General features: G+C 39.8%; 1 protein-coding gene across 3 annotated transcripts in view; it reads left to right on the plus strand.

The window, feature by feature from the left end:
- grin2aa (glutamate receptor, ionotropic, N-methyl D-aspartate 2A, a) overlaps positions 1–25,103 on the plus strand; it is a 472,867-nt gene that overhangs the window by 360,637 nt on the left and 87,127 nt on the right. For all 3 annotated transcript variants that reach the window (XM_061905858.1, XM_061905859.1, XM_061905856.1), the window contains 2 exons: positions 3,931–4,056; positions 6,841–7,070. In XM_061905858.1, coding sequence (XP_061761842.1) covers positions 3,931–4,056; positions 6,841–7,070 — 356 coding nt within the window. The remainder of the gene's footprint in view (positions 1–3,930; positions 4,057–6,840; positions 7,071–25,103) is intronic.

The following is a 25,103-nucleotide window of genomic DNA, read 5'->3' on the forward strand; positions in this document are numbered from 1 at the left end:
TCGAACAGACAACCGTAATTTGTCAAGTGTGGGACAAAAGCCTTGCTATAAAAAGTAGCATTAATGCTGTCATGTTGCGATCCGTTACTCGAATCTTCACATATTGTTTATTGTCTCATTCTCCGTCTGACCAGCTTACTTCCTGTTTAGTCAGTCACCTTGGTTACACATTGATTTCACCTGCTCCTCGTTTTCTACACACACCTGGTTCTCCTTGATTACTCCCTATATAAGCCTTCCTCTTTTCTTTGTTCAGTCTGCGTTCATAATTTGAATTTGAGCAACACTATCGACTGACTTCACGTATGTATATTCTCGCTAGCTTTTCACGCTAAGCCTTTGTTTTATTCCAGCTCTCACGCTGATGAATTGTTTTTTTCTTTTTGTGTGCCTTCGTGCCAGTCTTAGTTTTTCTGTTTTCTATTCCTAGCTTTTATGCTAGCGCCCTTGGTTTATTTTGTCTGTTAGCTCCAGTATTTTTGTTCGTAGCCTGCTTTTGTTAAGTTTAATAAATCATTCAAACTTACCATTGCTGTGTACTTGTCGACGCATCCACGGAGGGACAAACCCAGCATTACTATGCCAATCAGTGATTACATGTCATGTAGCATTATTTGAAAAGTCACCTGCTAGAGAATGAAGAGTGCTTACTCCGCATTTCAACATCTCCATTCGGTGCCACACGCCCACACCATCAAAATCCCGAAGCAAACATTTCCAGATAAACAACGTATGAAAAAAACAAACATTTTTTTAGTTGTGATTTCCTTCTCTGCATGAAAGTTTAAAATGAGCATATATTCATGCAGTATGAAGAAGAATGTTTTAATGTAGACACATAGAATCACCATACTGCTGTGATTATATGCATCAAGTGTTCATTCAAGGCTAAGGCAAAATATCCAGATATGTATCGTGTATCGTGATATGGCCTAAAAATATTGCAATATTTTAAAAAAAGGTCATATCTCCCAGACCTAATTAAATGTAAACAATTTTATTGTAAATGTAACTTCTTCTGATTATAATGCCCTTAGCTATTAAGGCAGAGAAGAAATGGCAACCCAAGCATGGAAAACACCTAAACCAGGGGTGGGCATTACGTCGATCGCGATCGACTGGTCGATCTCGGAGGGTGTGTCAGTCGATCTCAAGCCAGGCATTAAAAAAATATACATAAAAATGAGCAGTCATCAATCATACCAAGACTTCACTTTCGTCAGTTGTTTGACATTCTCGGCACCCGAGGATCTTGTGAGATGACGCTGGCTGCTGCGAGCTCATATTTAAGAAAAAAATCACTAACAGGGCGGACGCAGAGAAACGCATTTTATTTCTAGAGACTCCGTACCTACTGTCAAAACTCTAAAGACCGACTGCACAGTTCCTGTCTTCACCATAAAAGACCTGTTTCATCCTACCCATGCTAACAAAATAAGAGTCTCAGAAAGCTAGCGTGCACAAGCTAGCAAGCTACGGAGTTTGATGCCAATGTATTTCTCCCCCGCCCTCAGCGACCGCTTTCTCACTTGCTTGCCCACCCGCACACTCACTGACGTCACTCACCTGCTGCCAGACATTAAAGGGCCACACACATATGCTACTCTCATAACAAAGTGTTTAAAAACGAGTATGCAAGTTGGACAAATGAGATGCCAAATCCAACCACTTTCATGTGGTATTGGACTGAAAGGAGGACTTTTTTTTTCCTCCATTTCAAAATGCGGACGTTATCAGCACCACTGTCTAATTCCAATCAATGCAAGTCATCAGAATCAAATACACCAACTTATATTCTTGTCTTCATGAAAGAAAGGAATCTATGTGTGTTAAACATGCTTGTATTATCATTAAACACCATTAACTTGTTAACAAAAATGTATTTTTCATAAATAAATAAATATAAATTATAAATAGGAATAAGGTAGATCTCCTCGACTTGGTCAATTGAAAAGTAGCTCACCTGCAGAAAAAGTGTGAGCGCCCCTGACCTAAGCAATATAAACAAAATAGTAAAATCACATTGATGACTTAATAATAAGCTCTTAAAATGAAGGCGGGAAAAATAAGGGATATGTAAGAAATGCTTAATAAAGTGTAAGAAAATAGTGCAGGGTTTGAAAAAGTAATGTGTTGCTGCCATTAAATTCTAAGTTAATGATTATTTGCAAAAAAAAAGAAAGTTTCTTAGTGTGAACATGGCAATTGTATATTCCAGTGGTTCTCAACCTTTTTTCAGTGATGTACCACCTGTGAACATGTTTTTAATTCAAGTACCCCCTAATCAGAGCAAAGCATTTTTGGTTGAAAAAAAGAGATAAAGAAGTAAAACACAGCACTATGTCATCAGTTTCTGATTTATTAAATTGTATAACAGTGCAAAAAATTGCTCATTTGTAGTGGTCTTTCTTGAACTATTTGGAAAATAAGATACACAAATAACTAAAAAGTTGTTGTAAAATAAACAAGTGATTCAATTATAAATAAAGATGTGTACACATAGAAGTAATCATCAACTTAAAGTGCCCTCTTGGGGGATTGTAATAGAGATCAATCTGGATTCATGAACTTACGGTAACTCTAAACTTTACAAAAAAATAAATATTTAACATCAATATTTATGGAACATGTCCACAGAAAATCTAGCTGTCAACACTGAATATTGCATAGTTGTATTTCTTTTCACAGTTAATGAACATACATTTATATTTTGTTGAAATATTATTCAATAAATATATTTATAAAGGATGTTTGAATTTTTGCTATTTCTAGAATATTTTTAAAATATTCTAGAAATAGCAAAAATTCTTGCTATTTCTAGAATATTTTTAAAATATTCTAGAAATAGCAAAAATTCTTGCTATTTCTAGAATATTTTTAAAATATTCTAGAAATAGCAAAAATTCTTGCTATTTCTAGAATATTTTTAAAATATTCTAGAAATAGCAAAAATTCAAACATCCTTTATAAATATATTATTGAATAATATTTCAACAAAATATAAATGTATGTTCATTAACTGTGAAAAGAAATACAACTATGCAATATTCAGTGTTGACAGCTAGATTTTCTGTGGACATGTTCCATAAATATTGATGTTAAATATTTCTTTTTTTGTAAAGTTTAGAGTTCAAGTACCCCCCGGGGTACGCGTACCCCCATTTGAGAACCACTGGTCTATTCAATTGAATATAAGTTGAAAAAGATTTGCAAATCATTGAATTGAACTGTTTTTATTTACCATCTACACAATGTGCCAACGTCACTGGTTTTGGGTTTTGTATATCGATGTCACAGTGTTTGGTTCACTATTGTTGCAGAAATTAGTACGAAGTCAGGGGTTGTAGCAGCACTTGCTGCTTTGGCATACACGTTGCAGTTTGTAAATGTGTTTTGGAGATTTGTCTTATTAAAACATGTCTGCAGCTTTGCGCGTCTCGCACGTGAAGCTACTAGTTGATTGGCGTGAAAGTGGAGAAACGCACGGCTTCTCTTACAAGTCGGGGGACATGTGCGGGGCGAGCTGCTGGGAAAAGTGGCAATTAAAAGGGCTTTGCTGGAACGCCCCATGATGGCTGCTCGCCAACGCGGTCCATGCGGCGCAGCCCCTCCGCCGCACGTTGGAGGCTTTAATCTCTGCAGTGGCGTCGACGGCTCGGAGGGAGGACAGGACTGCTGACACCGGAGCTTCCTACGCCTCCTCGCACTGTCAAACCGGAGGTCGGCCTGCGTCACTAACGGCACTAAGGGTTTAGTTGCAAACAAGCGGGAATGGGCTCGTTTCGATGCGGCAATTTTTTTCCCAAGCGTGTACTCGTGAGCGTAATTGATTTCCTCACATGGTTCATGGAAAGGCAGCATCATTTGGAATTGTGACTCAGCACCACTTATTAATACTAAACCCCTGTCGTCTTATGTCTCCTCTCCCAGAGCCATTCAGTGCATCAGTGTGGGTGATGATGTTTGTGATGCTCCTACTGGTGACTGCAATGGCCGTCTTCATGTTCGAATACATCAGTCCCCTCGGCTTCAACAGAAACCTGGCGCAGGGAAAAGGTAATGCCTGCAATAAACTGCGTATTCAACTGGAGACTCAACATGTTGAAAAAGCCATATTGGACCACAAGTACACAAAAAAAAATACAACGCCTTATATAAGTGTTATAATGAAAGCAACACATGATGTAAGTGTCTATATTAGCTATATTAACCTACTATCAAAATGACTTTAAAAGTCTTATATAAGTGTTAAAATTAAGGCAACGCATGATGTAAGTGTCTATACTAGCCTACTATCAAAATGACTTTAAAAGTCTTATTTAAGTGTTATAATGAAGATAACAGATGATGTAAGTGTATATATTAGCTATATTAGCCTACTATCAAAATGACTTTAAAAGTATTGTATACATGTTGTAATGAAGGCAACACATGATGTAAGTGTCTATATTAGCTATATTAGCCTACTATCAAAATTACTTTAAAAGTCTTATATAAGTGTTATAATGAAGGCAACACATGATGTAAGTGTCTATATTAGCCTACTATCAAAATGACTGTAAAAGTCTTATATAAGTGTTATAATGAAGGCAACACATGATGTAAGTCTCTACTTTAGCTATGTTAGCCTACTATCAAACTGATTTTAAAAGTCTTATATAAGTGTTATAATGAAGGCAACACATCATGTAAGTGTCTATATTAGCTGTATTAGCTTACGATCAAAATGACTTTAAAAGTCTTACACAAGTGTTATAATGAAGGCAACACATGATGTAAGTGTCTATATTAGCCTACTATCAAAATGACTGTAAAAGTCTTATATAAATGTTATAATGAAGGCAACACATGATGTAAGTCTCTACTTTAGCTATGTTAGCCTACTATCAAACTGATTTTAAAAGTCTTATATAAGTGTTATAATGAAGGCAACACATCATGTAAGTGTCTATATTAGCTATATTAGCCTACGATCAAAATGACTTTAAAAGACTTACACAAGTGTTATAATGAAAACAACACATGATGTAAGTGTCTATATTAGCCTATTATCAAAATTACTTTAAAAGTATTATATAAGTATTATAATGAAGACAACGCATGATGTAAGTGTCTGTATTAGCTACAGTTTACGATCAAAAGTTTACATACACTTGTAAAGAACATAATGTCGTGGCTGTCTTGAGTTTCCAATCATTTCTACAACTTATATTTTTTGTGATAGAGTGATTGGAGCACATATTTGTTGGTCACGAAAAAACATTCATAAAGTTTGGTTCTTTTATAAATTTATTATGGGTCTACTGAAAATGTGACCAAATCTGCTGGGTCAAAAGTATACATACAGCAATGTTAATAGTTACTTACATGTCCCTTGGCAAGTTTCACTGCAAAAAGGCACTTTTGGTGGCCATCCAGAAGCTTCTGCTTGAATTGTTGACCACTCCTCTTGACAAAATTGGTGCATTTCAGCTAAATGTGTTGGTTTTCTGACATGGACTTGTTTCTTCAGCATTGTCCACACGTTTAAGTCAAGACTTTGGGAAGGACATTCTAAAACCTTAATTCTAGCCTGATTTAGCCATTTCTTTACCACGTTTGATGTGTGTTTGGGATCATTGTTCTGTTGGGACACCCAACTGCGCCCAAAACCCAACCTCCAGGCTAATGATTTCAGGTTGTCCTGAAGAATTTAATCTCTGTAGGGCAACAGTCCCATTGGCAACAGAACAGGCCGAGAGCATAATACTACCACCACCATGTTTAACGGTAGGCAAGGTGCTTCTGGGATTAAAGGCCTCACCGTTTTTCCTCCAAACATATTGCTGGGTACTGTGGCCAAACAGCTCCATTTTTTTTTCATCTGACATCACATGGACAAAGATAAGACCTTCTGGAGAAAAGTTCTGTGGTCAGATGAAACAAAAATGGAGCTGTTTGGCCAAAATACCCAGCGATATGTTTGGAGGAGAAAAGGTGAGGCCTGTAATCCCAGGAACACCAGGTCTACCGTCAAGCATGATGGTGGTTATTGAATTCACACAACTCAATAACATCAACAAAGCTCACCTTTGTGCATTCATGCACATTTGGTGGACAACATCAAAATAACATTTGAAAAATATATGAATAACCAGACATAATTGACCTTTTTGAGCAACTCCTGTTTGTGTTTGCCAATCAGGCATCTTTGTATCAGTTGGCCGCTGTCTGGTTTTGGTCATTGTTGAAAACTGAAAGTGTTTCATGCGTTATGTTGTATGACGTGCACTATTCACTATGATTAAATACTCGTCCTCCTGCCACTTGTGTCTTGAGGTCAAAACAACAGCAGCGATGCATGTTTGTGACAAAAACTTAATAAATAAATATGTATTGATATGTTATTAAATAATTACAATTCAGATTAGACACACAGATGTATTCATGAATTATTTTATTTATGTAAAAGTACATACAATGTATTTATTTAATTATTTCAATATTTAATTATCTAATTACTAAGGTAATTGATTTCATTATATCATTATTTGATTTATTATTTAATGACTTATTCCGAGATCTAATAAATTATTTCATGATTTAATAAAATTGTATACGTTTTCTCAGAGGGCGGGCCCTAACACTTTGACATTTGACCGAATGTTCAGGGAATCATTAAGTAAATAATAAAATGATGAAAAACATTTATAAATAATTACATCTGTTGTAAGTTCAATTATTAAACATTTATTTTCCATATTTTAAAGACATTATTTTGGATTAAGCACACATTAAAAAATTGTGTATTGAATTTGAGCTTCCATACTTCATTAGCGTCCTATCCTTGTTCTCTCGCAGACCCCCACGGCCCCTCCTTCACCATGGGCAAGGCGGTGTGGCTGCTCTGGGGTCTGGTCTTCAACAACTCCGTCCCGGTCCAAAATCCGAAGGGAACCACCAGCAAGTTCATCGTGTCCGTGTGGGCCTTCTTCGCCGTCATCTTCCTGGCTTCCTACACTGCGAACCTGGCCGCGTTCATGATCCAGGAAGAGTTTGTGGACCAAGTCACCGGGCTTTCTGACAACAAGGTAAGTCTAAATTATAACAAATGACATACATTTACTTAACACCAACACAATAGCACTGGTTTGACTCAGGTCAAACTACTACTTTACTAAAGGTGTGCGTGCATTAAAACTAAGGATGGGTACACTTCACATTTAAACTGATCCGGTACCTGGGAATTTATGTGTGTTAATAAATATTAATTGTTTCTGTTGATAAGATAAATATAATTTTTTTTTTATTGCAATATTTACAAATGAGCTGATTATGAGAACTGCTGTCCGGTTATATCTTTTGTTATCATGACAGTTGCAGTAGTGTATCGTTAATGATATGTTGACTGGTCAGTTCTGTCTTTCGTTGTGCCCTCAAAAGTGTTAATACAGCATTTTGAATTCACGTTCGAGGGTATTTTCTACCAAGCACATTTACTTTGTTGGTGTTCAAAATTGCAACACTACATAGAGGTAGTTTGGCGGAGTCCGCTGTTAAGTTTGCAACAGGACCTGGCGAGTGTGAAACCGGACGTGACATTACATGCAAGAAAGATATTGTTTGATTTTTCGTGAATTCTGCCATTGCCTATATAAGTACCGATTTTGGTACTTGTGTTATTATGTTGTGGCCGGATGTCGAAGCTTTAGACAATGTCGAAGGTGGAGATGCGGGCTGAAATGGCAGAGAGTGACAGGTCAGCGACTGAGGAGTTGCCAAAGGCCAGTTATTGGCACTTTTGTGTATCAATAAATGTTTTTTGTTGGATAATTAAATAATATTCACGGTGGAAAAGGGGTTAGTGCGTCTGCCTCACAATACGAAGATCTTGAGTAATCAGGGTTCAATCCCGGGCTCGGGATCTTTCTGTGTGGAGTTTGCATGTTCTCCCCGTGAATGCGTGGGTTCCCTTCGGGTACTCCGGCTTCCTCCCACTTCCAAAAACATGCACCTGGGGATAGGTTGATTGGCAACACTAAATTGGCCCTAGTGTGTGAATGTGAGTGTGAATGTTGTCTGTCTATCTATGTTGGCCCTGCGATGAGGTGGCGACTTGTCCAGGGTGTACACCGCCTTCCGCCCGATTGTAACTGAGATAGGCACCAACGCCCCCCGCAACCCCAAAGGAACTATGCGGTAAAGAATGGATGGATGGATGGATGGATGGATGGATGGATAGATGGCAGCATATAAGCTATGTACAGTGTATTGAGCCCTACAATGTGTTTATACTCTAAGTTTTGTACTTATTACGCACCAGATTTTTGATTGCAACAATAATCGTATAATAGTTGCAGTTTTTATGACCAAATTTGGAGGTGTTTAAATTGCCATCTAAAATCACTAATGCTAATAGTAGCCTGTCTGTGGCAAATCCATTGTAAATTAGCATTTTGAATTTACGTCCCAGTGTTTTTTTTACCAAGCATACTTGTTTTGTTGGTGTTGAAAATTGCAACATTACACGGCGGGAGTTTGACCGAGTCTGTTGTTTAGTCTGCAACCGAAAGTGGCAGGTGTGAAACTGGACGTGATGTCACATGCAACAAAGGTATTTGATTTTTTTATGAATTCTGCCGTAGCCTATAAAAGTACCGACTTCGGTACTTGTGTTATTATGTTGTGGACTGATGTCGAAGCTTTCGACAATGTCGAAGGTGGAGGTGCCTGCTGAAATGGCAGCAAGTGGCAGGTTGGAGTTGCAAAAGGCCAATTCTTGCTACTTTTGTGTATTAATAAATGTTTTTTTTTAGATAATAATATAATATTCTTGAATGAATAAGTGTGTAGTTCAGTTGTGAATATGTATCTTGTTTTATTACACAATGTGTGTCTCATTTGCAATGAAGTTGCATTTCCAAGACATTAGATAGCAGCATATAAACTGATGTAAGCTGATGTTAAGCCCCACAATGTTTTTACACTGCAAGTAATGTACTTATTAAACACCATAGTTTTGATTGTAACAATAATTTTACAGTAGTAGTAGTTTTCATTACCAAATTTGGAGGTGTTGAAATTGCCGCGTAAAATCGCTAATGTAAATATTATAAATTAACATCAAGCTTGCGCATTCAAGCTTTGTTTTTCCAAGCATACATGCTTTGTTGATGCTGAATATTGCAACTTAACTCGGAGGGAGTTTGGCTGAGTCCGCTGTTTAGTCTGCAACCGGACGTGGCGATTGTGAAACCGGACAACAAAGGTATCATTTGATTTTTCGTGAATTCTGCCGTTGCCTATAAAAGTACTGACTTTGATACGTGTGTTGTTATGTTGTGGCCTGATATCGAAGCTTTTGACCAGGTCCAAGGTCGAGGTGCGGGCTGAAATGGCAGCGAGTGGCAGGTCTGCAACTGAGGAGTTGCCAAAGGTCAATTCTTGGGACTTTTGTGTATCAATAAATGCTATTTGTTGCAAAATAAAATAATATTGTTTATTGTAAATAAGTGTCCAGTTGTACAGTACATATATTGTATCTTGTTTTATTATATGAATTGAGTCTCATTTGCAATGGAGTTGCATTTCCAAGACAGTAGATGGCAGTAAATAAGCTATCTATGATATGTTGCACCCTACAAAGTTATTATACTGTAAGTATTGTACTTATTACGCACCAGATTTCCATTACCAGTTTTCATTACCAAATTTTGTAGGTGTTGAATTTTCTATGTAGAATCGCTAATGCTAATAATAGCTTGTCTGTGGCAAATTCATTGTAAATTAGTATCAAGCTAGCGCATTTTGAATTTACATTCAAATGCTTTCTTACTAAGCCTGCTTGCTTTGTTGGTGTTGAATATTGCAACATTACTCGGAGGGAGTTTGCCCTAGTCCGCTGTTTAGTCTGCAACAGGACGTGGCGATTGTGAAACCGGACAACAAAGGTATCATTTGATTTTTCGTGAATTCTGCCGTTGCCTATAAAAGTACTGACTTTGGTGCGTGTGTTGTTATGTTGTGGCCTGATATCGAAGCTTTAGACTAGGTCTAAGGTCGAGGTGCGGGCTGAAATGGCAGCGAGTGGCAGGTCTACAACTGAGGAGTTGTCAAAGGTAAATTCTTGGGACTTTCTGTGTATCAATAAATGCTATTTGTTGCAAAATAAAATAATATTGTTTAATGTAAATAAGTGTCCAATTGTACAGTACATATAATGTATCTTGTTTCATTATATGATTTGAGTCTCATTTTCAATGCAGTTGTATTTCCAAGACATTAGATGGCAGTAAATAAGCTATCTATGGTATGTTGCACCCTACAAAGTTATTATACTGTAAGTATTGTACTTATTACGCACTAGATTTTCGTTACCAGTTTTCATTACCAAATTTTGTAGGTGTTGAATTTGCCACGTAAAATCGCTAATGCTAATAATAGCTTGTCTGTGGCAAATTCATTGTAAATTAATATCAAGCTAGCGCTTTTTTGAATTTACATTCAAGTGCTTTTTTACTAAGCCTGCTTGCTTTGTTGGTGTTGAAAATTGCAACATTACTCGGAGGGAGTTTGCCCTAGTCCGCTGTTTTAGTCTGAAACCGAACGCGGCGAGTGTAAAACTGGACAAAGGTATCTTTTGATTTTTCCTGAATTCTGCCCTTGCCTGTGAAAGTACCCACTTCGGTACTCGTGTTATGTTGTGGCCTGATGTCGAAGCTCTAGACCAGTGGTCCCCAACCTTTTTGTATCCGCGGACCGGTCAACGCTTAATAATTTGTCCCGCGGGCCGCGGGTGATCCTTTTTTTTTTTTTTTCTTTGTCATGAAAAAGAGACGTTTTTGTCATGAAAAAGGGAGGTTTTTGTGGTTGGTGCATTAATTGTAAGTGTATACTGTGTTTTTTATGTTGATTTAATAAAAAAAATAAAAATAAAATAAAAAAACAATTTTTTTTTGTAATTAAAAATGAATAGAAAAATTATTCTGCGGCCCGGTACCCATCGGTCCGCGGCCCGGTTGTTGGGGACCACTGCTCTAGACAACGTCAAAGGTGGAGGTGTGGGCTGCAATGGCAGCGAGTGGCAGGTCAGCAACTGAGGAGTTGTCAAAGGCCAATTCTTAAAACTTTTGTGTATTTGTTGGATAATAAAATAATATATTTTAATGTAAATAAGTTTGTTGTCCGGCCCTATCTCAGCTCTAATGCAGCTGAGATAGGCTCCAGCACCCCCCAAAACCCCCATAAGGGACAAGCGGTAGAAAATAGATGGATGGATGGAAGTTTTTGTTGTCCAGTTGTACATGTATATTATTTTATTGTAGACTTTGGTCTCATTTTCAATGCAGTTGCATTTCCAAGACATTAGATGGCAGTATATAAGCTATCTATGGTATGTTGCGCTCAATAATATGTTCATACTGTAAGTATTGTACTAATTACGCATCAGATTTTTGATTGTAACAATAATCGTCCTGTAGTTGCAGTTTTCATTACCAAATTTGAAGGTGTTGAAATTGCCATGTAAAATCGCTAATGATATCAGTAACCTGTCTGTGGCAAATCCATTGTAAATTATAATTTTGAATTTACGTTTTTTTTACCAAGCACACTTACTTTGTTGGTGTTAAAAATCGGAGTTTGACTGAGTCCTCTGTCTAGTCTGCAACCGGATGTGGCGAGTGTAAACCCGGTTGTGACGTCACATGCAACAAAGGTATCGTTTGATTTTTCGTGAATTCTGCCGTAGCCTATTAAAGTACCCACTTCGGTACTTGTGTTGTTATGTTGTGGCCTGATGCCGAAGCTTTAGACAAAGTCGAAATTCGAGGTGCCGGCTGAAATGGCAGAGAGTGGCAGGTCGGCGACTGAGGAGTTGTCAAAGTCCGAGGCACACAAGACAGGCGGCGGACAGATGTGGTCAGTGTTGACGGCTGAGGTACGGAGAAAAGAGCGACATATGCAGGGAGAAAGCAAACAATATGCTGGCCGTCAGAGAGGCTCAGACCAATCAAAAGGTTAAACAGCCATTTTGGACACGTTTCTTCACCGGGCATGAAAAACAAACTTGCAATAAGAAGAGCAAAATTCACCTCAGGGATTCTGGTCAATGTATTTTTTTTCCCCCTCTTAAAATGGCTTTTAGCGTAAACCACCAGGGGGAAGAAAGGTCACAAATCCATTCACCGTAAAAAAAAGTGTCATGTTTTTTTTTGTAAAAGGCTTACAAATGGTACACCTGGATTGAGTCTCCTGACACAGCTTTGTTTTTGACCTCAGTCTGTGCACCCAAGCACAAATACCTCGAAAAGCGCTTGACTACTTGGTAGCCCTTCCCTAATCGGGGCCAGCAAAATTTATGACTTACCTCATGTGATTAATCACAAAAAAAGATTGCATTAATCATGTGCAATTGCAGATGAATTACACTTTTTTGTTGTTTTTTCTGAAAAAACAAAAACAAAAATACATATATGTATATATACATATATATTGCAGTCCTTTACATTAACTGCGCCTGAACCAAGGCGTGGGTTTATCTATGTGAGTGGTGTCAAAGTCAAGGCCCCGCAAATGAATGATCTATGGCCCCCGGGATGATATTTGATTAGTATTAGAACCGGCCTGCAGGCCACAGTCGCCTGCTGCTGTTTTGCACTTACCAATACTCCATCAGTGTTGGAGCTAGAAATGTCCAAAACTGTGTCTCAGGGACCCCATCAAGTCATAAAAATGGGGTCCTGCGGTAAATTTTTGGGGTCCCACCTTTTGTAAGCATTTTAAAAACAAATAATACAAGTATGCATTGACCTGTTATATCTCACATTCTATATTGTGTTTTGGAAAAAGGTTGTCCATCCATCCATCCATTTTGTACCGCTTATTCCCTTTGGGGTTATGGGGGGCGCTGGTGTATATCTCAGCTACAATTGGGCGGAAGGCGCGTACACCCTGGACAAGTCACAACCTCATTGCATGGCCAAAAAGGTTATCATAAACGTTAATTAAATAATTTTAAAATACAAAAGAAAAGACATGTTTATGTATACAGGTATGTACAGTAAATGTATTCAGTTAAACATAATAATAATAATAATGATAATAATAGATTGTATTTGTAAAAATCACTATACGTTGAGCAAACAACCTCAAAGTGCCACAGTGTAAAAAATAGTAATAATAAAAATAAATAAAATATAAAACTAGAAACAGCCCAGTAGCTACAACTAGCATGCATGTCTATAGAAAGGTTTTTTTAAAACGATGGGGTTTTAAGCCTTTTTTAAAAGCATCCACAGTCTGAGGTACCCTCAGGTGGTCAGGGAGAGCGTTCCACAGACTGGGAGCAGCGGAGCAGAAAGCCCGGTCTCCCATTGTTCGAAGCTTTGTCCGTGGAGGTTGGAGGTTAGCCTGTATGGAGCGGAGGTGTCGTGTGGAGGATTTGGGGTTGAGCAGTTCCTTGAGGTAGAGGGGGGCATTTCCATGGAGGCACTGGTGAGTTAGTGGAGAGATTTTGAATTCAATCCTGAATGGAACAGGAAGCCAGTGAAGGGATTCATTCACTTACTTTTTCCTTCATGGATCTAAACTTTACCGTTGCCAGTATTTTTTTCTATATTTTCATTGTAATATTTTCAGAATGTGTTCGTTCTATTTTGATTGATTGATTGAAATATTTATTTCCAAACTGCACAGTACAACAAAACACTTATTTTTTCATTTTTTACATTTTGGCAGAAATAATCATGCAAGGCTTGAAAAGGGGTTGGATGAAGCAGATGCTTATAATATCCCAACCCCTCTCACTCATTCCACATTCAACATACCGTATTTCCTTGAATTGCCGCAGGGCATATAGTATGCGCCTGCTTTGAATTACTGCCCGGTCAAATTCGCTTCCCAAAATAATTAGCGCATGCTTAGTCACAAACTTGTGACGTCATGCGTGACACTTCCCCTGTCATCATTTTCAAAATAGAGGAGGCTGATTTCAATACTGGTAATTTGAAATCACATAAAGGGAAGAAGATTAAGAGCTATTCAGTAGGATTTAAGGTCCAAGCTTACATCACACTCCAATTTTTACTGCATACCCTGGTAAGTTCCAGAGTGAGAAGAGGTTTTAAAATAATTAGCGCATGCTTACTTTTACCGCATGCCTTTGGTAAGCGCAGGAGTGAGAATAGGTTTTAAATTAATTAGCGCCCCGGCGGCAATTCAAGGAAATACGGTAAACAATATAATACAAGAGCAATACAAAAACAAGAAAAACTCTTGTACACTAACAAAAGGATAATACCACTATTACTGACCATACACCTTTCTCCCATCGCTCTGTGCTGAGGGCATCACTCTCTTTCCTCCTCGCACTTCTTCAGTACTTCTTTTTTAAACAGTGTTTTGAATTCAATCATGTTAGAACACATTTTTAACTTGTCCCCTACGTTATTCCACAGACTGACTCCACGCACTGAAATGCACATTGATTTTAAAGTTGTTCTAAATTTAGGCAAATGTAATTTGTTGTTTCCTCTTAAACTGTAACTATGGTGATCATCTCTATCATGGAATAGGTTCTGTATATTGGATGGTAGAGAGTTTTGGGATGCCCCAAACATAATTTGAGCAGTTTTAAAGTTGATCACATCGTTCAGTTTAAGTTACTTTAAGTTCATAAATAGTGGATTTGAATGATGTCTGTAGTGAACATTGGACACAATCCTGATGGCCTTTTTCTGCAGAGTGACTAAAGGTTGTAGATGTGATTTATAACAATTTCCCCAGACTTCAACACAAAAGTTTAAATATGACATGATAAATGAATGATATAATAACAGCAGAGTATTGATGTTCAATAGATGACATGATCTCCTCATCATTCCAACACATTTAGCAACTTTTGTCCTCAGGTAACTTATATGAGGCTTCCATGAGATATATTCATCAATTACCACTCCTAAGAAATAATTTTGATGAACATATTCTATTGGTGTATCATCAATAACAATCCTGATCGATATATTACTTTTGCAATTGGTAAAGAGCATTATTTTGGTCTTCTTTAAATTCAGAGACCATTTGTCCGTATTAAACCAAGTTTTTAACTTCATCATCTCCTCAGTTACAGAGGCCATAAGTTGCTTCATGTCGTCACCAGCACATGTGATTGTTGTATCATCAGCAAAGAGGATGAACTTCAGCAGCGTTGATACTGTACATATTTTGTTGATATATATTATAAATAGTGTGGGTCCCAGTATCGAGCCCTGAGGAACTGCACAGGTTAAGTTCATCAGTGTAGATTGATGTTGGTCCATCTGAACAATCTGCTGTTTCTCATTTAAGTAGCTCTCCAGCCATTTCCCTGCCAATCCCCTTATGCCATATTTTTCCAGTTTATTTACCAAAATCTGGTGGTCAATGGTATCGAAAGCCTTTTGTAAGTCAATAAAATTTCCTATAACAAATGTATTCTTCTCAATACCAATAGTAATGTTCTCTATTAAATCAATTAAAGCTAATAAAGTTGACCTATTTTGTTGGAACCCATATTGACAATCAGATAATCATTTGTGCTTTTCAATGAAGCAACGAAGTTTATTATCAAATAATTTTTCCAATATCTTTGATAACTATGGCAGAAGGGAGATGGGCCGGTAATTAGTGAAGTGATGTTTGTCTCCAGATTTGAAGATGGGGATGACTTTTGAGAGTTTCATTCATGGCCGGCTCTACGCAGGGGCAAGAGGGGGCAGAGCCCCCTTAAATAAATGTCTTGCCCCCTCAAATCAAAATTTGAGAAAGCAAATTTTAATAAACTCACAAAATTACTACATTACAAGTTGACAAAATTATCTGCACTAGCGGAAAAATCCGCCGAAAAAGGGACACACACGATATAGTAGTGTCGGCTTCCTTCTCATCCCTCCCTCCGCTGTGCGTGTATTCAACATTCCACAGGCTGCGCAGCAGACACACACCCGCACACACCCCTCAGCCCTCAGTAAACATCCAATCACTGTTGCAGTATGAAAGTAAAAGAAAAGGAAAAGTTGTCAACATTTATCATATACTTGTTAGGATGGGTGTATTTGTGTAGTCTTATCTGTCATAAACACGTTTATCGTCGCGGACTTTCGGTGCTACGGAGTTCCTTTTTTGTTTTTTTTTACAACTTGACGAGAGCAGTGACAACGGAGGCTCTGAGCAGCAGTGGTTTGGAAGGCAGAGAGCCTCCACTGTCTCTGTAACAAGCTACAGGTCATTAATGATGCTGTTAATGAGGGTAAAAATGAAACATAAGGTATATATCCTGCTTAGCAGTCCTCCTCTGCTGTCTTCTGTTCAAAGCGGAGTCCCTAGCAACGGCCCGTTTTACTTAGCAACGGTCTGGCAATCGACTGCTGGAATTCTTTTTCTGTTGTTTTTCTTGTAATTCTACATAGTCAACCTTTAATGTTTCAATCTACATTTTGTAATAAACAAACAAGTTTCATTTGATATGACCAAGACACCTAAAAACAAAAACACAGCCGTTTTCATCAATTTATAAGCAAGTGGGCAACACACATACATTGGAGTGAATGAATTTTGTGCCCAGATGAGTGCCCACCTCCACTGCATGTGACAAACTGAAAACAAGTGACCTGTGTCTGACAGACCCCTAGTAAAGCCCCGCCCCAGGCTGTAGTCCTGTACTTTTGTTGTTTTCTTCATGTAATCACAGCGGGGTTTTTCTGTTGTTGTTCAAGCTTACTTATTTTCTGCTCCAGCTTCCAGAAGCTCACAAAGAAAAAGTTAATGCTCAGTAATGCATCCATTTTTCGGAGCATTTAAAAAGTCTAGTCCTGCTCCTGCATGTAGTAGTAGCAATGATGCTACTGCTAGTACATCAGGGACAGCAGCTAGCAATACTGCACCTTTAGCACCAGCAAGCACTGTTTCTCCTGCACCAGCTCCCTCCGTCCCCCCAAACAAGCGCTCCCCAAAGCAGCCTCTTCAGCTACCCAGTGACTTAAATGGCAACATACCATCTCAGTCAATACTGGGTGGCTACCCAAAGCGTGCATTTGGTGCAACATTAAGATCATTCAATCCTGCCTGGTACCGCACACGACCATGGCTAGAGTATTCTGTGGTGCGAGACGCCTGCTTCTGTTTCCCCTGTCGGAAATATGGCAGCGCTGTTAATGTTCCCCCCCCCTGAGGGATTGCCACCTTATTGTGGTCAGGGTACCATGAATTGATTAACGTGGACCCCGACTTAAACAAGTTGAAAAACTTATTCGGGTGTTACCATTTAGTGGTCAATTGTACGGAATATGTACTGTACTGTGCAATCTACTAATAAAAGTATCAATCAATCAATCAATCAAGGGGGTTTGCGTGCCTCAGTGACCATAAGAGCTATACCAGCAGGAGCTTAGTCTTCAGGTGGGACACCCAAGTTGGACAGGTCTGAAGGTAGAGGCCTGACAAAGTGCAATCCACTACTCCAGGTTGGGGTTGGACACATAGCTAAAGACCCATTTCAATGAAGAAAGCATCGTTACTATAAGCACAGAAAAAAAAAGTGCTGGACCATGATGTGGACACATGATGCCCCCTTTACATTTCTGACTGCCCCCTCATGCAAGCATGCCTAGAACCGCCCCTGGTTTCATTTGTGAAGGAAATTGTCCAAGTCGAAAAGATAAATTGCAGATGTGTGTGGATGGTTTGATGATTTCTTCCGCTACGTTCCGGACCGTCCTCATGTCGAGGTCATAGATGTCACGTGATGTTTTGTTCTTGAATTTCTGAATAACCTCCAAGACTTCCTTTTCGACAGTCGGTGTAAGGAACATCGAATACGGATTTTTTTTCAATAAATTCCATGGGCTGTTCATCATCCATTGGGATTTTTTTTGCCAGTTTATGCCCAATATTAACAAAAAACATATTGAATCCGTCAGCAATCATCTTCTTGTCACTTATGATTTGGTCGTTCACAACAAAAAACTCCGGATAACAAGGACTGTTTGAACAATGCCCAATAATTGTATTTAATACTCCAAATTCCCTTTATATCATTTTTCTTTTGGATTAATTGTTTGGTAGTGTATTCTTTCCTGCTTGCTCTTAATATGCTCGTTAATTTATTTTTATCTGTTTTGTACTCTTGTTCTGTTTCTTTGGTTTGATGCCTATAAAAAGTCCTATATAAATACTTTTTCTTTTTGCAAGCGTTCGCAAGCCCTTTGGTTATCCATGGAGTTTTTTTCGAGTTAGTTAAAGTGCATTTTTTGATGGGGCAGTGTGTATCATAAAGTGAGAAAAAAATGTCATGAAATAAATTACAAGCTGCATTTACATCTGACGTTTGAAAAACAGAATCCCAGTTTTGTTTTGCTAAATCATTTTTAAGTGCTGTTAATGATCGTTCAGTTGTGGCTCTTCGATAATATTCACTATTTACAGGTTTCGATGTTTTGCAGTTCTTATTGTACACTAGGTATGTAAATTTTTGGCCAAAGTAAGAGAAAGAAAACAATATGAAGTTGTCTTTATTTTTTAGTTTTAATGCCATGATTTTAATAGTCCAGCCAGCGTGTGTACAGATTATCCTCCATGCGGCCCCTGAGCTGAAATGATTTTGAAACCCCTGATTTAAGTAATCAGTGATCAGGTCAATGTGTATGCATATCGCTTCAAAATAAACCCTGACGGGACTTTAGCTAATATTTTAATAAGGTGTTGAGCAAAAACATTACATAAATTCAATTGAAATATTTGAAAATAAATTGTGTATGACATTCCGATAATTCATTTGCATTTGTTTTTCAGAATAATCTAAATTATGTAAGAAAATAATTTACAATGATTAGTCTTGATTACAGTACATTCCCGACTACAAGCCGCTACTTTTTTCTCTATGCTTTGTACCCTTTTGGCCTATAAAATGGTGCGGTTAATTCATAGATGTTTCTTCGCTGACTGCCATAATGCAAATAGATTAAAAAAAAACAAAAAAAACAACAACAACAAGCAAATACACTGAAAATATGTTTTGTTGTTTGCGCTATCACACCATTTTGTGGTCAAGTTTGCTTAATGGCTTTAAAACAGGTGGTGAAACAAAACAGAAGTCATAGTCATGGACCCACTAGCTGTGGAAGGTAGCTCTCCAATCAGCTAAACAGACTCAATAACTCCATGGTGACATTTTGGTGAATTTACTGAGGAATGTATGAAACTAAAACAATACAAAAAGAATCCAATTGTAAGTTTATAGTACTGACACAGACACCTGTAAATGTGTTACCATATTAGGTAATGCTAACGACAGTAGCTTGATTGCATTATGATAGCACGTACAAATATGCATGAAAACACTATAGTAAGTAAGAATTGTTTTAATTATATTGTAAAAATTACAAACGTTGCTTGGAATGATGGATGTAAATTCATCAAAACATCACCGTGGAGTTATTGAGTCTGCTTATCTGATTGGAAAGCTAGCTTGCACGTGACGATGACTTCTGTTTTGTTTGACCAGCCATTTTACTGCCATGTTACAGACACCGTTTGGAAACAATTATGGTATATAAATAAACATTTAAAAGATATGTTTGTGTAAATAACTAATTTCACAACAAATATATCTGCAGCCTATAGTACGGTGCGGTTAATATATGGGAAATGTTTTTTTTTCCTTGAAAATTGTGTGGGTGCGCTCTATAGTCCAGAAAATTTGGTAGTCCAAATTCAAAAGTGTGAATAATCTGATTACATAAAGTGAAGTGAACTGAATTACATTTATATAGCTCTTTTTCTCTAGCGACTCAAAGCACTTTACATAGTGAAACCCAAAATCTAAGTTACATATAAACCAGTGTGGGTGGCACTGGGAACAGGTGCATAAAGTGTCTTGCCCAACGACACAACAGCAGTGACTAGGATGGCAGAAGCGGGGATCGAACCTGCAACCCTCAAGTTGCTGGCATGGCCGCTCTACCAACAGAGATATACCGGCCCATATTGCTGCTACAAGTAATCATGTAGTAGCACTAGTTTATATATCAAATATACTATACAAAAATGGCGCAGACACCAAAATTACAACAAACACACAAATAAAAACTACCTGTAAGCAAGCAGAATTGTCTCTGATAATCTTCTGAGGACAACCATCCATCCATCCTTCTATTTTCCACCACTTCTACCTCTGAGGTCAAGTGTATAATTGAGGCTGAAGTGGTATGCTCTGTAATTTTCTTTTTGTTATTTTTACAAAACCTTTTTTTGGATGGTTTTTGTTATTGTCTACAAAGTGAAGTAGGAAGTCCCTGTGTACCGGAAGGCTTTGTGGGCCAAAGTTAAATGTTTTAAATGGGAGCCAATAGTAGTTTTTGGTTTTGTTTACTTATTGTGCATTTTATTTGTAAAAAAACAACAAAAAAGAAAGTGTGGAAAAACCAAATCCAGACAGGAAGATTTTGCACAGGGAGCAGAGACTGTTTACCTGGCTGCTGTTTTTCTCTGCAGGCTGTCTTTTGCATGCACGCCCTGCAGTAAAGCTAAAAGAGATATTCCCTCCATACTGTTTGCACCCCGGGATCATGACAAGTAACTAGAGCAATGCATTCTTCTTCTTCTTCTTCTTGGTTTGTCTCACTTTGAGAACACAACATGGTCTCGTCTTGCTGGTCCCTGTAAATAATACCAATTTAGCTGCAAGGCTTATCTAGGTCTTGGAAAACAAAGTTTGTCTATTATATATGTATGCAACATTATATATATATATATATATATATATATATATATATATATATATATATATATATATATATATATGTATATATATATATATATATATATATATATATATATATATATGTATATACACACAAACCCCAAAACCAAAGAAGTTGGCACATTGTGTAAATGGTAAATGAAAACAGAATACAATAATTTGCAAATCATTTTCAACCCATATTAATTTGAATAGACTGCAAAGACAATATATTGAATGTTCGAACTGAAAAACGTTGTTATTTTTTGCAAATATTAGCTCATTTGGAATTGGATGCCTGCAAAAAACTTGCACAAGTGTCAAAAAAGACTCAGAAAGTTGAGGAATGCTCATCAAACACTTATTTGGAACATCCCACAGGTGAACAGGCTATTTGGGAACAGGTGGGTGCCGTGATTGGGTATAAAAGCAGCTTCCATTAAACGATCAGTCATTCACAAACAAGGATGGGGCGAGGGTCACCACTTTGTCAACAAATTTTAAGAACAACATTTCTCAAGGAGCTAATGCAAGGAATTTAGGGATTTCACCATCAACAATCCGTTATATCATCAAAAGGTTCAGAGAATCTGGAAGAATCATTGCATGTAAGCAATGATATTGCGGATCTTCGATCCCTCAGGCGGTACTGCATCAAAAGTGACATCAGTGTGTAAAATATATCACCATACGGGCTCAGGGACTTTTCAGAAAACCACTGTCAGTAACTACAGTTTATCGCTACATCTGTAAGTGTGAGTTAAAACTCTACTATGCAAAGCGAAAGCCATTTATCAACAACACCCAGAAACGCCGCCGGCTTTGCTGGGCCTGAGCTCATCTAAGATAGACTGATGCAAAATGTAAAATATTTCTGTAGTCTGACGAATACACATTTCAAAATGTTTTTGGAAACAGTGGACGTTGTGTCCTCCAGAACAAAGAGGAAAAGAACCATTCTGATTGTTATAGGTGCAACGTGGAAAAGCCAGCATCTGTGATGGTATGGGGGTGCATGGGGGACGGCGTGGCGCAGTGGGATAGTGGCCGTGCGCAACCGGAGGGTCCCTGGTTCAATCCCCACCTAGTACAAACCTCGTCACGTCTGTTGTGTCCTGAGCAGGACACTTCAGCCTTGTTGCTGATGGGTGCTGGTTAGCGCCTTGCATGGCAGCTCCCTCCATCAGTGTGTGAATGTATGTGTGAATGGGTAAATGTGGAAGTAGTGTCAAAGCGATTTGAGTACCTTGAAGGTAGAAAAGCGCTATACTGTTATGTTCAAAGGGAAGGAGGCGACAACCAGGACAGAACTGCGGTTCTTTCAAGGTTTATTTTAAACCTTTGATAAATATATGACATGTGTATGCTACTCTAAGTGAATGAGTGTGACTATGTGTAATATTAATAATGTAAATGTTACCCAGGGTTGTTGTCTGTGAGTGTTGGTTGTAATCTTTCGTCGAATCACGTGGGGCAAGACGAAGAGGCAGTTCGTGGACAGGCAATGGGTCGTGGGGAGGAGCGAGGCAGTGTAGTCTGGGTCCGAGCAGGGAGGTCGTGGATCGAGGAGGGCAGTCAGGAATCCGGTTGGATGTCGAAGGACAAGGCTTGATCACGGGAGGCAGGGGAGTCACTGTGAACACACAAAGGGACATGAACCAGGGATACACAGAGAGAGAGCAAAGCAAAGGTGAGGAAATCACGGGGAAGGGGATGCCAGACGTGAAGCTTACGGGAAGGTTAGCGACGTTCTGGCAAAGGTTCCTTGGGTCTGCTGGTCTTTATGCCGCTCCCTTTCATCAAGTTCAGGTGTGTCGATTGTTGATTGACCACAGGCTTGTTGCTGCGCAGGCGTGCTGCCCTCAGCACGAGTGGGGACAAGTCTGAGTGCGCTGTCAAAGGAGGCGCATCTTGGCGCGCTGTCAGCAGAGGCGGCCGCAGCTCCAGCCGCCGAGGAAACGCGGGTTCGACTCCGTGTCATGACAGTACCTCCCCCCTTATGCGAGGCCCCCGACGAGCGCCGGGGAGCATCAGGATTGGCACGGTAGAAATCCTCCAGAAGAGAGGGGTCGGCAAGATAGGAGGCAGGCACCCAAGATCTGTCTTCCGGCCCATATCCATCCCAGTCTACCAGATAAACGAGCCCCCTACCTTGTCGACGGACCCTGAGTATTTCCTTGACCGTCCAAACCTGATCTCCATTCGGCAAGAACCTCGAGGGTGGAGGGGCAGGGGTAGCAGGGGACAGAGAACTCTCCGCTACCGGCTTAATCTGGGACACATGGACCACTGAGTGCCGCTTGACAGAGGGTGGAAGAGCCAATTTGACAGACACAGGATTTATGATGGACAAGATGGCAAAAGGACCAACGTAACGTGGCGCCAATTTTCTAGATGGTACCTGGAGGCTGAGGTCCTTTGTGAGTAGCATAACTTGTTGTCCTGGCTGATACGACGGTGCTGGAATGCGATGACGGTTGGCGTTGCGGCACATCTTCTCAGAGGCCCTCTTTAAGGCCGCACGAGCGGCTCTCCACACCCTCTGACACCGCCTAATATGAGCCCTAGTCGAGGGCACAGCGATTTCCAGTTCCTGTTGGGGAAACAAGGGGGGTTGATAACCCAACGAGCACTCAAATGGAGACATGCCGGTAGCGGAGCTCTTCAAGGAGTTATAGGAAAACTCCACCCAAGACAAATATTTGCTCCAGGACGTAGGTTGATGACTGGCGACACAGCGTAGCATGGTCTCCAAGCTTTGGTTCGCCCTCTCAGCCTGCCCGTTGCTCTGGGGATGGTATCCCGATGTGAGGCTGACCGAGGCCCCGATTCCCTTGCAGAAGGCTCTCCATATTTGTGATGTAAACTGAGGGCCTCGGTCAGAGACGATATCCACCGGGATACCATGTTGCTTGACGACGTGTTGTGTGAGAAGCTCAGACGTTTCTGAGGCAGAAGGTAACTTGCGGAGCGGAATGAAGTGGGCTGCTTTGGAAAAACGGTCAACAATAGTTAAGATGGTGGTGTTACCTCTAGATGCTGGAAATCCCGTGACGAAATCCAGAGCAATGTGTGACCAAGGACGGGCAGGAATGGAGAGAGGGTGAAGGAGACCAGCAGGAGGCCTGTGTGACGTCTTGCTACGGGCACAAGTAGAACAAGCAGCGATGAACTCACGAGTGTCTTTGGCCATGGATGGCCACCAAAAACGTCTTCGCAGCAGTGATAGGGTTCGTTGAAAACCTGGATGGCAAGAAAACAGGCTGGAATGCCCCCAATCCAGGATTCTGGGTCGTAGCTCCTGATGGACAAACAGCTTGTTGGGTGGTCCACCTCCTGGTCCTGGATTGGAACGCAGCGCAGATTTTACCAGGTCCTCCACCTTCCAGGTTACCATCCCCACAATACGAGTGGGAGGAAGGATGGGTTCCGCCTCTGACGGACAGGTGGACTCTCTTACAAATAAAAGAGGATAGAGCGTCAGCCTTAGTGTTCTTGGAACCTGGTCTGAAAGAGAGCACGTAATTGAAGCGGGAGAAAAATTGCTGCCACCTTGCCTGGCGATTGTTGATTCTTTTTGCAGCTCGGATGTGCAGAAGGTTGCTGTGGTCGGTCAGTATCTGGAACTGGTGTCTAGCTCCTTCCAGCCAGTGTCTCCATTCCACCAGGGCCTCGTGGACCACCAATAACTCTCTATTCCCAGCATCATAGTTCTGTTCGGCCTGAGTCAGACGTCTAGAGAAGAAGGCAACAGGGTGAATCAAATTGTCACTCTTGGATCTTTGAGAGAGAATAGCCCCAATCCCCGAGTCTGAGGCGTCCACCTCAACCAAGAAGGCAGTGTCCAAGTCGGGGTGGACTAGAATGGGGGCGGAAACAAAACGCTCCTTTAGTTCCTCAAAGGCCTTCCTAGCCAAAAGAGTCCACACGAAAGGCACGTTTGTAGACGTGAGAGCGTGGAGCGGTGCCGCAACCCTACTGAAGTTCTGGATGAATCGTCGGTAGAAGCTGGCAAAGCCGAGGAACCTCCGAAGTTCCGTCCTTGTGGTTGGTTGCGGCCACTTCACCACGGCCTCCACCTTCTTCGGGTCGGGTCTTATATGACCCCTTTCGACCACAAATCCCAGGAATTCAACCGAAGAGGAGTGGAAGCAGCATTTTTCTGCCTTAACAAATAGACAATTTTCCAAGAGGCGTTGCAGGACACGTCGGACATGTTGCTGGTGATCAGAGAGGTTACGGGAGAAAATCAGAATATCGTCAAGGTACACAACCACGAATTGATCCAGCATGTCACGGAGGATGTCGTTAACTAGTGTTTGAAAAACTGCAGGTGCGTTAGTAAGTCCAA

This window comes from Nerophis ophidion, linkage group LG07, assembly GCF_033978795.1.
Source record: "Nerophis ophidion isolate RoL-2023_Sa linkage group LG07, RoL_Noph_v1.0, whole genome shotgun sequence".
NCBI lineage: Eukaryota > Metazoa > Chordata > Actinopteri > Syngnathiformes > Syngnathidae > Nerophis > Nerophis ophidion.